Genomic DNA, 12,231 nt, shown 5'->3' with positions numbered 1-12,231 from the left:
GCCAGAAATTTGCTAAAGGCAACGGTTTTTGAATTATTTGCAAAAAAACTGCAATCTGACCCCTATGTTCTATTTTTAGTAACAGCAGCCATGTTTTTTCGTGGATCAAAAATCCCAACGATAATTTTGTGCAGAACAGCCTAAGGAACAATCATGCCAAGTTTAAAACCTGTCAGTCCAGTAGTTTCAGAGGAGAAGATTTTTTAAAATTTGTCCACGGACGATGACAGATGCCAAGTGATGGCATTAGCTCACTTGGCCTTTAGCCAGGTGAACTAAAATAAAGAACGTAATCCAAGGATAACAAGTAAACCAAGAAAATAGACTCACAAAATAAAATAACCAATATAACATGCACATATAATCTAATGTAAATGAGCATCCCACACTCTACAAAAAAACAAAAATCATGGACTAGGTACACTGGTAGGGTAAGCATCCTCTCTCTTACTATCTGTAAAATTGCTCATAAAATGTCAAATCTAGGGTAAACAAAAGAGGAAAACTGACACCATGAACAATTCTGTTCACAGAGGAGATTTATATACACAGCAGGATGCATTAAGGTAATCTGGTATACATGTGCCATTGTTTGTATATTTTTCATACTTGCTACATGTAGAAATCAAAAATGCTTTCAGCAATTTTTCTGACACTTAAGAAAAAAGTATATATTTATATCTCCACTTAAAAAATTGTGGTTATATAATGGTATGGCACTGGTTTTGTGCAAAAACTTGAATATTTGTTGGTTGACCTTTTTAAAATTTTATAACAAGGTTCTTAACCACAAAAGGAAGGTTGGTACTGATTTTGGCAAAAAAAAAGGGGGAACGGTACTAAAAAAAGGCATTTCATAGAATTTAACTACATAACTCATGTAAAAGCATAGGAATGACTATGATATTATTCAACAATATTTAAACCACAACAGTCAGACTGGTTTTGGTTTGGGTTTAAGACGAACATTTTAGAAATCAGGGACCAAAAGAACAAGCATTTTACTAATGTCATGACAATAAGTTGAACATAAATGAATGGATCTGCTTGAAATTGTATTACTAGGTGCCATACCACCAAAAGGAAGGGTTGGCTTAATTTTGTGAGTTAAGACTTGAACATTTTTGGAATCAGTTGTCTGAACTAAGCATTTTCCATGTGTCTAGAATAATAACTTGAGTATCTTTGAAATTGTTTTACAAGGTACTGTATTATGAAAGGAAGACTGGGATTGATTTTAGGGGTTGTAACTTCAGCCGATTTGAATGAAGGGCCCCAAAAGAGCCCCAAAAAGTATTTTTATTTATTTTTGGATAATTTCAGCAAAAGGGAATGGATCTCTTTGAAACTGTGTTACTTGGTGCCATACCCCCCAAAGGTAGGTAGTGATTGATTTTAGAGGCGACTGGAACCATATAGGAATTAGGGGCAAAAAAGTGAGCAGTTAAATTCTGGTTAAAATTCTTATCATGTGTCAAATGTCTAACTGTAACAAAAATTCAAAGCTGTTTCATTTTTGAATGGACTTATGTCCAAACCTGCCCCAACTGTTCTGGTTCCACTTCTGTAGTTGTATCAAGCTGTGTCCTGCAAAGCATTTTATTCTAATTTTTTTATATTTCTCCCTTAGTTGAAGGATTTTTTTATTCATATAAATCGGTGGGATTTTCTAGTGTGGTAACATAAAATACTGGATTTTGATATATTTGTAGCCATGGAATAAAGCGCCCTGAGTTTTTACTACAACCTGTGTCACCAACAGTGAAAGCTGGTATACTAATACTAGCCACTTGTCTGTCTGTCACACTTTTTATGTACCTACTTTGAGAAAGCTGTAACTCAACTTGCATTTGACCATCATTACTCAAACTTTTTACAGTACGAAAATATTTTTTTAAGATTTGCATCTTCCATCATGAAAGAATTTCATAAAAATATACTTATATATTCCACGTTGACCTTAGCCATTTTGTCCACTCTATGTTGTTGACGGTGCATACTTCATGTAATCCAGAGCTCAATAACTGTAGAATTAATATAATCCAAACTTTGCACTGTGTTAATAAATTGAAGATGTGCATCTTCTGTTATTGACAAGGTGACAGATATTTAATATGATTTTATACCTGCTGAACTTTTCACCAGTATAATACGTACTTTTTTTTTATCTTGCACAGTGTTCATGCATACATATATACTGAGAAAATATGCTCACAAACATCTGATTCTAAGACAGGTCCCAAACATCTGATACTGACACAGGCCCAAACATGTGATGCTGACACAGGTCCCAAACATCTGACATTGACACCGATCCCAAACATCTGATACTGACACAGGCCCCAAACATCTGATGCTGACACAGGTCCAAAACATCTGATACTGACAAAGGCCCCAAACATCTGATGCTGACACAGGACCAGACATCTGATACTGACACAGGTCTCAAACATCTGATACTGACACTGGTTCAGACATCTGATACTGACACAGGTCCAGACATAATATTGGTCTTGTTTTCTTGCTTTCTTATTTCTTAGTATCTGTTTTAGTGTAATAGTAATACAACTATAATATATGTTATATTTATAGCATAGTATTCCGAGTTAGACAAATAAACTTTCGAACGCGCAGTGTGAGAAGTTTATTTGGCTAACGAGGAAGGCATTGCTATAAATGATTTGTAACATGAATGACACGCCCATGACAGTCCGTGCAGAAAAAAATAACGTTTGGCGGGAAAATCTAATAACCCGCACAGTAGGCAGTATGGCAGACGCATTCTCTCTACCAGATTGAAACAATTCAGAAAAAGGTTTCAAATGTCCTTAATCCGCCTCAAGATTCCACCGAAATTGCAGTGGCGCCCATTTTCGAGGAAAATGCTAGCGTTGAAGCAACTAGTGAAAATTCGAGCGTGTTGGCCATCCCACCGATAAAACGTCAACGGACCACACCAGAAATCCTTAAAGACGTTACAAATACTAAAGGGGTAGTTCAATTTTCAAATTGCAACTTAAATTAATAAACTTGGGGGTTTTTTTTTTTTTTGCTAATATGTTTCAAAAGTAGAGAAATGTGTATTTTTTCGGTTCTATCTTTAAATTAATGAGTAGACATTATATTTTTTGTTCTCTGTCTGGCAAAGAAAACGTGCAGAGATTTAAAGATTTGTATTTTATTATATGAAACCTAATAAAATTGACATTTGTATGTGTGCTTTTTTGTAGGCGTAATCTTTTCCCAAAGAGGCGGAGCTTACCCATGCAATATTGGTTTTAGTGTTTTGGTTATTTCATGGCTGTTTCCTCATTGCATTATATAGGCCCATGTGACCTTTCATGCAATATTATTTGGTTGCTTCAATTTAGAGCATACATTTTGGTACATGCTTGTCGTCTCTATGTTATTCCATAAAAAGATCAAAGGAAAAAAGAAGATTCATGTTACAAATACAATTATTTCACAGTTGTGTACCATCCTAGATGAAAATGCCTCAATTAACAATCTACACTATATGTAGGGATGAATAACATTAACCTTAAAATGAAATAAGTGTATAATTTTGAAACATTAAGTTGCAACACATGTTTTATCGTACAGTAATTTTACATTGGACAGTCACTAAAATTGCTTACAATGTATGCCCCATCTATAAAAAGCCACATACTCAATTTAAAATCAATCAATCCATTGGATACCAAGATAATTGCAAAGGAATTCAGACAGACAGAATGATGGATGGACATGATGATTCCAATGTACCACCCACTTGTGAGTGGGGGTATAATAATTCATTACATTTTCTAGTAGTACTATGTTTTATAATTGATTAACTATCTACAATAACTGGAGCATAATCGTCAGGCTCTGTGTCAAAATCCCACTTAAATTTCTTGGTCAAATGTTCCTTAAATTTTTCACCTTTTCTTTTCAGTTGCTCATCTGCAGAACTATTTTCTAAATTTGAAAAGAATTCTTGTAATGTTGTTGTAAGAAAATTACTGTGGGAAACAATATCAACAAAGAAGTCCTCAGGAATTTCATGTACTTGGAAATACAGTACACCAATGAAATCCTTAAAGAGTTGGGAGTCAGTTGATAGAGCATCTTCACTACTGCAAAGCAAATGTACCAATTTCTTCCATTGGTCAAATCCATCATAAACCTGACCAATCAGAAAACAGATAAAAGAGAATTGAATTTCTCCAAGAAGCTCTTTGCAGTTTGAATTGTAGTTATGTGAAAGTAATGTCCTCAGCAAGTAAGAAGAGTCCATGTTGTATTTTGTAATGTCAGTAGGTTTACAACCTTCTGGATATCGTTTCTTTGGAATTTCCGTAAACCTAATAAATGTTCCGGGCTGTAACCTCATCTGTGGTAACTTGGATTCTGCATCTTTACATGATGTAGGTTCTGAAGATGTCAGTGATGCACATTCATTTGCTTCTTTTCGACTCTTTGTATTACTTCTTTCAGACACAAATTCTGAAACACTCAAAATTTTTCCATTTTCTGGCTGCAGTTTAGTTACAAGTGGCTCATTTAGGCAGTTAGAGAGGGAAACCCATTTCTTGTAGCTGTAAGTAGTAATGTTAATTCAGCATATGATATTAAATTGTACTTAATAAGTTGATCTATAATTTTAGTTAAAGCAGTGAATCGAATATTACATATGATAATTTCATTTAAAAAGTATTCCCAATATTTTATGTAAATTATATTTTGTGGATCAGGAAAAAAACACAAGTTCGTGGATTCTTGAATTCTTGGTTTTGAAGTTTTCTGTATACACACCATTGGGAATCTCTTATTCGTTGGAAACCAAATTTCGAGGTTTGGTCTACCCATGAAATCCACAAAAATTGGTACCCCACAAATAAAAGTACTTTCACAGTACAATTTTTTTCCACCTTGACAATAGGTGTATTGTGTCATATTCAATGCTGAAGTATATCTCAGTCCCACTTCTTACCATTACCATGCCCTATTAACTTGCATGACAAGACTTGTGATATAAAACTTTTTGAGATCAAGTATGGTGATATTAGCACAGTGGTCTAACTTGAACATTTAACATTATTACAATTCTTAATTAAGATTGAGAATGAATATTTGATACAGCTTTGTTAACTTCCACAGAATGAACATGGTCACAGAACTTAAAATTGAAAATTAGACTTGTTATGGTCTGAAATCCAAAATCTAAATGCACGATAAGATCCAGCATAGCAAGGAACATCAACAATGCATTTCTTGTTGACTTTGGACCCTGACCAGGACAAATTTGAAAATATTACCTTTGTAATAGTGTTGTTCTGTTTTACATATAGAAAGACCTCATCAGTTTAATCTTGGTTGGAATTGAAGTTTGATTTAAGACCCTATGAATGTCAATGTAGACAAATTTGAAATCAAGACCCAAACTCTTAGTTCACAGGTAGATTTAGCATATCAATAAACCAGAAAAATTAATCTTTTTATGGAATCAAATGTTTTATTTAAGATAATGATCAGGAACAACTAAAATATGAGATCCAAAATAAAAAAATCAAAATACATAGTAAGATTCAGAACCCTCAAAGATTCAAGACATTCAATTAAATCTCACTGTAATTATTCTAGAAGTAAATAATTTTTGCAAAGTTTAAAAACAAAAACATTCCTTAAGTCTTTGACCTCTTTTAATCCCAGTCTTGAATTTCTACACAGTTAGTCCCATAACAATCTCAACTTTTCTTTTGAGGTGTGAAACCTTGCAGTATAATTTCATAGAGATTCATTCACTTATACTAAGTTATTGTTGCGAAACAAATGTCTACTGATGATGACATCCCCATGATGTTCAACAAAAGGCAAATTTTTTTTTGCTGTCTTATAAAAATGAACTGGTATATACAATTATAATATTGTTTTTACCATATTGGGATTTTTTTAATTCTTTCTATGACATTCATTTTTTGCATTATTGTCTAATAAGCATTTTATATAAAAAAAACCCCCAACTTTTCTTAATCTTTGATATTCGAGTGTATTTGGTTTGATAGAGACAAACAAATCATATCTTTCATTCAATGCATACGTAAAAGGAATGACAGAACATTGTTAATCTGTACCTTTTTCCCTTTGATCTTGTTGACAGATATTTTTAACACTCATACATAACAAGATGCTCCAAAACATCTGTCAATACATTGGGAATGACAAATATGTTTATCTTACCACTTTAAAGCCTATATAGAAAAAATGGTAATGATTCAATATGTACATCTATTTCTACCTACCTTTCATAAGGATAAGCTCCAAGATATTTATCTAATTCTTCTTTGTTGTCTTGCAATCTCTGTACTTCAGATTCCGCTATTTCAGTTGTATCTATATCTGAAATAAGAAAGCAATTTTAATTTGTTTTAGCATATTTTAAACAAACAGATTCGGATTCAATGTGTGCCTTATCATTTATAAGTTCCTAAAATATCCTTTATTGAATTTTATGTGCTACATTCTAAATTCATTAATCTTCTCTACTTGTTTTTTTTTCAATACTAAAATACTGTATCACTACCTGGAATGTAATTACTCGCCAATGATGGACAAATCTTAACATAAACTTACAATTATATAGCATCAAACATAGAGAATGAGCAAACCTTCCATCATTTTATTCCATCTTCGAACAACCATTTCATTTTTCTTAAAATTGTAGAAGAATCCAGTCCTAGGAGCTGCCTGACCTTCCTTATTGCAAGCACTAAAATATTGAAGAACAGAATTATGTGTAATCATATCAACATACCAAGTCCTTTCAGTAAGAATAATTTTGTGAAGATTCAAGGTAATTCCATATTTTACCAAGGACTGGCCAACAACAGTAGTGTGTGTGATAAAACAATGATAAAAAGTAAGTGACTAAACATCATTTGGCTTCAAATTTCATTATTCTTTAAGATAATTTTTAAGATTAATGGTTAATTACGAGTATCACAAACATCTTGGTAGATCAACAATTACTTAAGAAGTCGACCATATACATTTGTAAGTAACACAAAAAATAAGAACAAGCATGGCATATGGCACATCCAATTAAAGCATGATTTATCAAGTAAATAGCCTCCACACACTGTTTTCTAATGTTCCTGATGCATATGAAATTTAATCTTTCAAAGTAAATGGCTAACCCATGATAATTTTAGGAACTCTGAGCGAACCATTTAGAAAACCAGAATAAAATATCACATTTGATTCAGCTTATTAAAGATTCTGTACATTTCAGTTTTTCATTGAATCAATCTACAGTAAGTTTAATATTGGTACCTAATTTGAACTAAAAAATTCTAAATACATGTACAAGGGAATATTCAGCATATCACAGAACCTCACAATTAAAGAACCTATTGAAATTTGACCCATACAAATTTTTAATAAGTTGGTTTTTCTTTACCTATGGAATATTATAGTAAAATTCATTAGAGATGGATACTAATATATTACAGTTATATGTCAGGAAACTAGAAAATTAGGGGGGACAAATATCAATCCCAACCTTCCTTTATGGAACCTTGTGGTACTGAGAGATCCATTCACATATATTCAGTGATCTAGTTGAAAGTTTAAGAAAAGGTGATTTTAAATGATGAATTTAGATTTTAAATTGGCTATTCCCTAAAATTCTCTGTAAAATTTCTAATTTTAATGGGACATTTACTATTGGAATATGATTAATGACCCATGGTCACATATAATCACAATCACTATTATTCTCAAGTTATTGTAGATAACCATAGCATCATACATGTATGACTGCAATTTATTTTTGTAGCTCTATAAAATGTGGTATATAAAATAATTTGTTGGTTCCTGTTGAAAGAAAGTTAACCTCCAGTGTTACTGTTTTATTCGGTAATGCAGTAAATGTTTCTGAAAATTTTGTTTGACTAAACTAACTCACATTAGTTCTAGGTATATTACATACTATCTTGTTGAGATTTTCCCTAATAAACTTATCTCATAGAAGTTTCCATTTAGCATGTTAATAGTTCATTCCAAAGAGTAATCAAGGGAACCAAGATTCTGGTGGAAATCAAAAGAATGTAATCCTGGGACAAAGACTAGACATGGAAAGCAGACACACACAACAAACAACATAGAACAACCAAAATAATACATACAAAGTAACAAAAGTAAATGAGCAACTCTGACTCCACTAAAAACTGGAGCATGGACCAGGTGCTCCAGTAGGGTAAGAGTCCTCTACTTCTCTAGAAACACCTGCCAAGTTTCTCATAAAAATTCAAGTCCAGGGTACATGAAAGAGGAAAGGAAAATTATGACACATTGAACAAATCAGTTTTCATGGTGCAGATAGATACACTGTAATGGTCCATGAGTTCATGATGACAACTATAAGACTTCTGTAGTGATGACTTCAATCTTGTATCAACATAACCCTGTTCCAGAAGTGTAAGAAGTCTAGCATGATTCAAAAAGTCTATGTAGTTACAGCGAGCTCTAGCATAACGTATGAGTTGTGATATGAAAACTCTAAACACAGGTGCTGAAGGAATGTTGCTATGGTTGAAAGGGAAGTTGACAATATGAAATGAAAAGTCATAGCGTTTGTCGTATAGATTGGTCAATAGTTTCCCTTTACCAACAATCTCCAAGTGTAGGTCAAGGTATGAGGCAGACTTAACTGTGTTGTATCCTTTATCTCAAGTTCTTTGGGGTAGATGCAATGTAGAAAATCCCCAAAACTAGGATTGTTTAATGATAATACGTCATCAATATAGCGGAAACTGAGATTAAAGGATCTAGTTAAACAATATTACTTTTTTTTAAATCTTTTTTTTACGTGCTGTATTAGGTTACCTGTACAATTTTAAATTGTTAAATATATCATAATTTACATTTGTGTGCCTATATATTATATATGTTATGTATTAGAATTTGAACAGATATATTATCTTAACAATGAGGCATACCTGTAATATATAAAGTGAATTCCTGGTGGAATCATTTTAACACCTTTAAACTGTGGGCCAACATTCCATGAGTTATAATCAATTCCAAATTCTGTGCCTACTGGTACATCCAGAAATGCAAAAACTCCTCCTTCCCTGAATAAGATTTGAGCTGTTTCTTGATCCATTATCTAGGATTAGTGCAAAAATATAAGTATGACTGGCACCACAATCTAAAAATAAACATGAATAATTTGTACATGATGTACATGAAATCCAAGTAAATGCTCTTCACTCTGTAGAGAGATAATACTCTCCATTATTTTTATCAATTAACAATATTTACATATATATAGTGTAATATATACAAATTATTCTAATCACTTCACATATACATAAAAGTATACAATAAACCAATCAAAATGCAGTAAAATAAAATATGTTAGCAGGTACAAATATACATACATCTGCAAAATGGAAATGCTTTCACAGTGTTTTTAGAACTCCTGGAAAAATTGGTCAGGGGTCCCCCTATGCCCTGATACCCCATCAGGTCTCTGGGTGGCAAATAAGTCTGCTATACATTTGCTGAGAAAGAACATAAAATGGAGTTAAAAAATGGCTATACAACGTTTTCATCATCACTGTTCAACTTGGGAGACCATATTGACCAAATATCGATGAAATCAAAGCAAGTATGAAAAATAGCTAGAAAATGACTGCCATCTTGAAATTGGCCATCTAGAACAATTTTTTGTCATCACCATTCAACTTAGAATACTATGTTTTCTAGAAAAAAATAAAAATAATCCAAGCAACTGGTAAAAGGGCCATTACTTTTACATCCGGCAACAAATAATTTTGAAAATTTCAGCACAGGACTGTCTTCTGATGGTGAACAATATTACCCCATATGAATTTTGCTTAATTCAACAATTTTTGAGTTATTTGGAAAAAACTTTATTTTAACCCCTATGTTCTATTTTAGTAGCAGCAGCCATGATTTTCAATGTTCCAAAAATTTTAAACTATCAGTTAGTGCAAGGTACCCTAAGGAACAACCATGCAAAGTTTCATTCCAATTGAACAAGCAGTTTTAGAGGAGACTATGTTTGAAAAAACTAAAACGACGACAGACAAGGACAAATGCATATTGATGACATTAGCTCACACAGCATTTGCACAATGCACACAGCATTTACACAATGTAGGCCAGTTGAGCTTAGAAAAACCCATTTAACAAATTTAAAGAGCATACAAGAGCCTGTATTCAGGTGCTTGTAAGGCAAGGTTAGGCTGACCCAAGGGGTTAACTTGACTACCAAAATACATGAATAGAGTTTTGAATTCAAAAATTATCCAGGTCATGTGAGATTTTAGACCAAAAATTATCTGAGGAGACAAAAAAATCTGACCTGTATTTTCTAAACCATGAGGACTTCAGGTAAGGGGGAAACGATTCACCATAGGTACCAAAATTGCGGTATTTTTGGGACAATTTGTTCATAATATATTGTGGCTGCTTGTGATACTAATGATACATTGTTATTTTTACACAAATTTGTCAGTGTTAGTGTTACAGCTTAAGTTATTCTAATGACTCAGAGCGAAAAAATAATATATTGGCTAAATGTTTTATTTCAAATGAAATGATGGTTCATATCCTAACTAATTATTTCCTCTTGTGCATAAACCACTTTGTAAAAAATGGCTGCACCCATGAACGACAAACATGTATGGGAAACTGTATCCCCGTTTCTAAAAAAAATAGAAAATTCGGACTCAAAATCTCAAAAAAACATGAAATCTCTACTTCTGAAACCAATCAGAATAGGATGGGTAGAAAAGATAAGAAAAGTCCAAAAGTCAAAATAGTGGCAAATACATACTTAACATCAAAATATACATTAGTATACAATGTATTTTGATGTTAAATATGGTTCAATAAAACTGTCATGGGAAAAACTCTGAGACGGTAGAAAAAAAGGACCAGAAAAGTCCAGTCGTAATTCAAATAAAATAACAAATATGAGCTTTTATAAGAGTTTGTCAATCTCATTTACTAATATGCATACATGTATCATTACGTGTCAAATTGGTTGGCAAATAAACAATTGATAATTTCATGATAAGTATCCCAATTTTCAAAACTTTGTTATTTTATATCCAATATCGGTTCTCCTGTAAAATTTTTCATTTAGATAAAATAATTCATATTTATAACGGAATTTATAACTTTTTTATTTGAAATGATATTTATATGCAGACCTCTATTCTCATATAAAATTATTTTTAAAATTGTATGCTCATATAGTCTAATTGCTGAATATTTATTTAAAAAATCCATGGATAAAATGAGTTTCATTGGCAATGAAGGGAACCAAAATAATTTAAAGTTGATGCACCATGCCACTCAACTGATTCTTTGCCAACCAAAATCAAATCAAAGTTCAAGGATGACATCACAAAGAACTCTCCTATTTTTTGATAAAATATGTTTATGGCTATGCAGACATGTTTCATCAAACTTCAGCACATATTTATCTATGTTTTGGTTTCAGTGATAAAAAATGCCAATTCCACTGGTAAGGCCCAGAAATGGAAGAAATACAGACGAGAAAGTGCAGAGGTGCTTTCAAATTTTTACTTGTAGTAACACATGTGAACAGGTTAATCTGTTCATATTACTGTAATAATATTGCGAAAGTAACCTTGGCAATACATTTAACCTTATTTAATCCTGGTTGATTAAGAAATTTACGTAGTGAAAGGTGTCAATGGAGAAATTTGAAGGACTACTAGTACTCCTGACACATGGATGGGTGTTTTTTTTTTCTTCAGTTTTTCCTGCCCAATCGTTCGAGTTACGTTTGGGAGATGCATTTATTGGGGACTGAAGTGGTGAAATGTGTCGGTGCACTGAGCTAACCGTCTGTTTCGTCCAATCATAAGTTCGGAACATTAGGACATATTATGGCACTCCCAGTCGGAGGACAAGGTAGATGTGACTTTCCTTACATAATGAGCTTTAACTTAATTAGACCCAGATATATATATATTTCAGGGAGTTTGTCATACATCTCATTTCCAAAATTAAAGCAACTGAATTAAAAAAAAATACTGGAAACATTAATATTTTTAGCACAGACCTACTCCTACAACGTAAGAGGTTTGGAATTCCGTTCCTCCATTAGGGGTGGTACAAAGTCAGAAAATAGCTTGCCAAACAACCTCTAGCATTGCTGGAGTAAGCAGAGACCTATAATAACAG

General features: G+C 32.7%; 1 protein-coding gene across 10 annotated transcripts; it reads right to left on the bottom strand.

Annotated features, from left to right (window-relative positions):
• Positions 1-3,160: 3,160 nt before the first annotated feature.
• On the bottom strand, positions 3,161-11,858 carry LOC148616200 (protein AAR2 homolog). 10 transcript variants are annotated; one of them, XM_088582993.1, is made up of 6 exons: positions 11,672-11,858; positions 9,426-9,548; positions 8,982-9,193; positions 6,651-6,751; positions 6,285-6,381; positions 3,161-4,580 (listed from the first exon to the last, which is right to left on the bottom strand). In XM_088582993.1, the coding sequence occupies exons 3-6, from the start codon at positions 9,146-9,148 to the stop codon at positions 3,833-3,835; spliced, it is 1,113 nt and encodes a 370-aa protein (XP_088439119.1). In that variant the 5' UTR covers positions 9,149-9,193; positions 9,426-9,548; positions 11,672-11,858; the 3' UTR covers positions 3,161-3,832. The 10 variants fall into 10 exon arrangements, with proteins under 10 accessions (XP_088439119.1, XP_088439117.1, XP_088439121.1 ...); XM_088582991.1 differs by having other exon boundaries at positions 11,690-11,858; XM_088582995.1 differs by having other exon boundaries at positions 8,982-9,151; positions 11,690-11,858.
• Between the last annotated feature and the right edge of the window lie 373 nt (positions 11,859-12,231).

The sequence above is a fragment of the Perna viridis genome, chromosome 5, assembly GCF_037379345.1.
Source record: "Perna viridis isolate PV_CMFRI_1.1 ecotype Kerala chromosome 5, ASM3737934v1, whole genome shotgun sequence".
NCBI lineage: Eukaryota > Metazoa > Mollusca > Bivalvia > Mytilida > Mytilidae > Perna > Perna viridis.
This window is presented reverse-complemented; position numbering and strand designations above follow the sequence as displayed.

Bases quoted from the DNA above. Each gene is read 5' to 3' on its own strand.
- LOC148616200 (XM_088582993.1), bottom strand. From the start codon at position 9,148: ATGGATCAAGAAACAGCTCAAATCTTATTCAGGGAAGGAGGAGTTTTT. The intron at 6,752-8,981 runs GTATGCCTCATT...TCAATATTTTAG, and splicing joins ATTCACTTTATATATTACAG to TGCTTGCAATAAGGAAGGTC. The intron at 4,581-6,284 runs GTAGGTAGAAAT...TACTACTTACAG, and splicing joins GGAGCTTATCCTTATGAAAG to CTACAAGAAATGGGTTTCCC.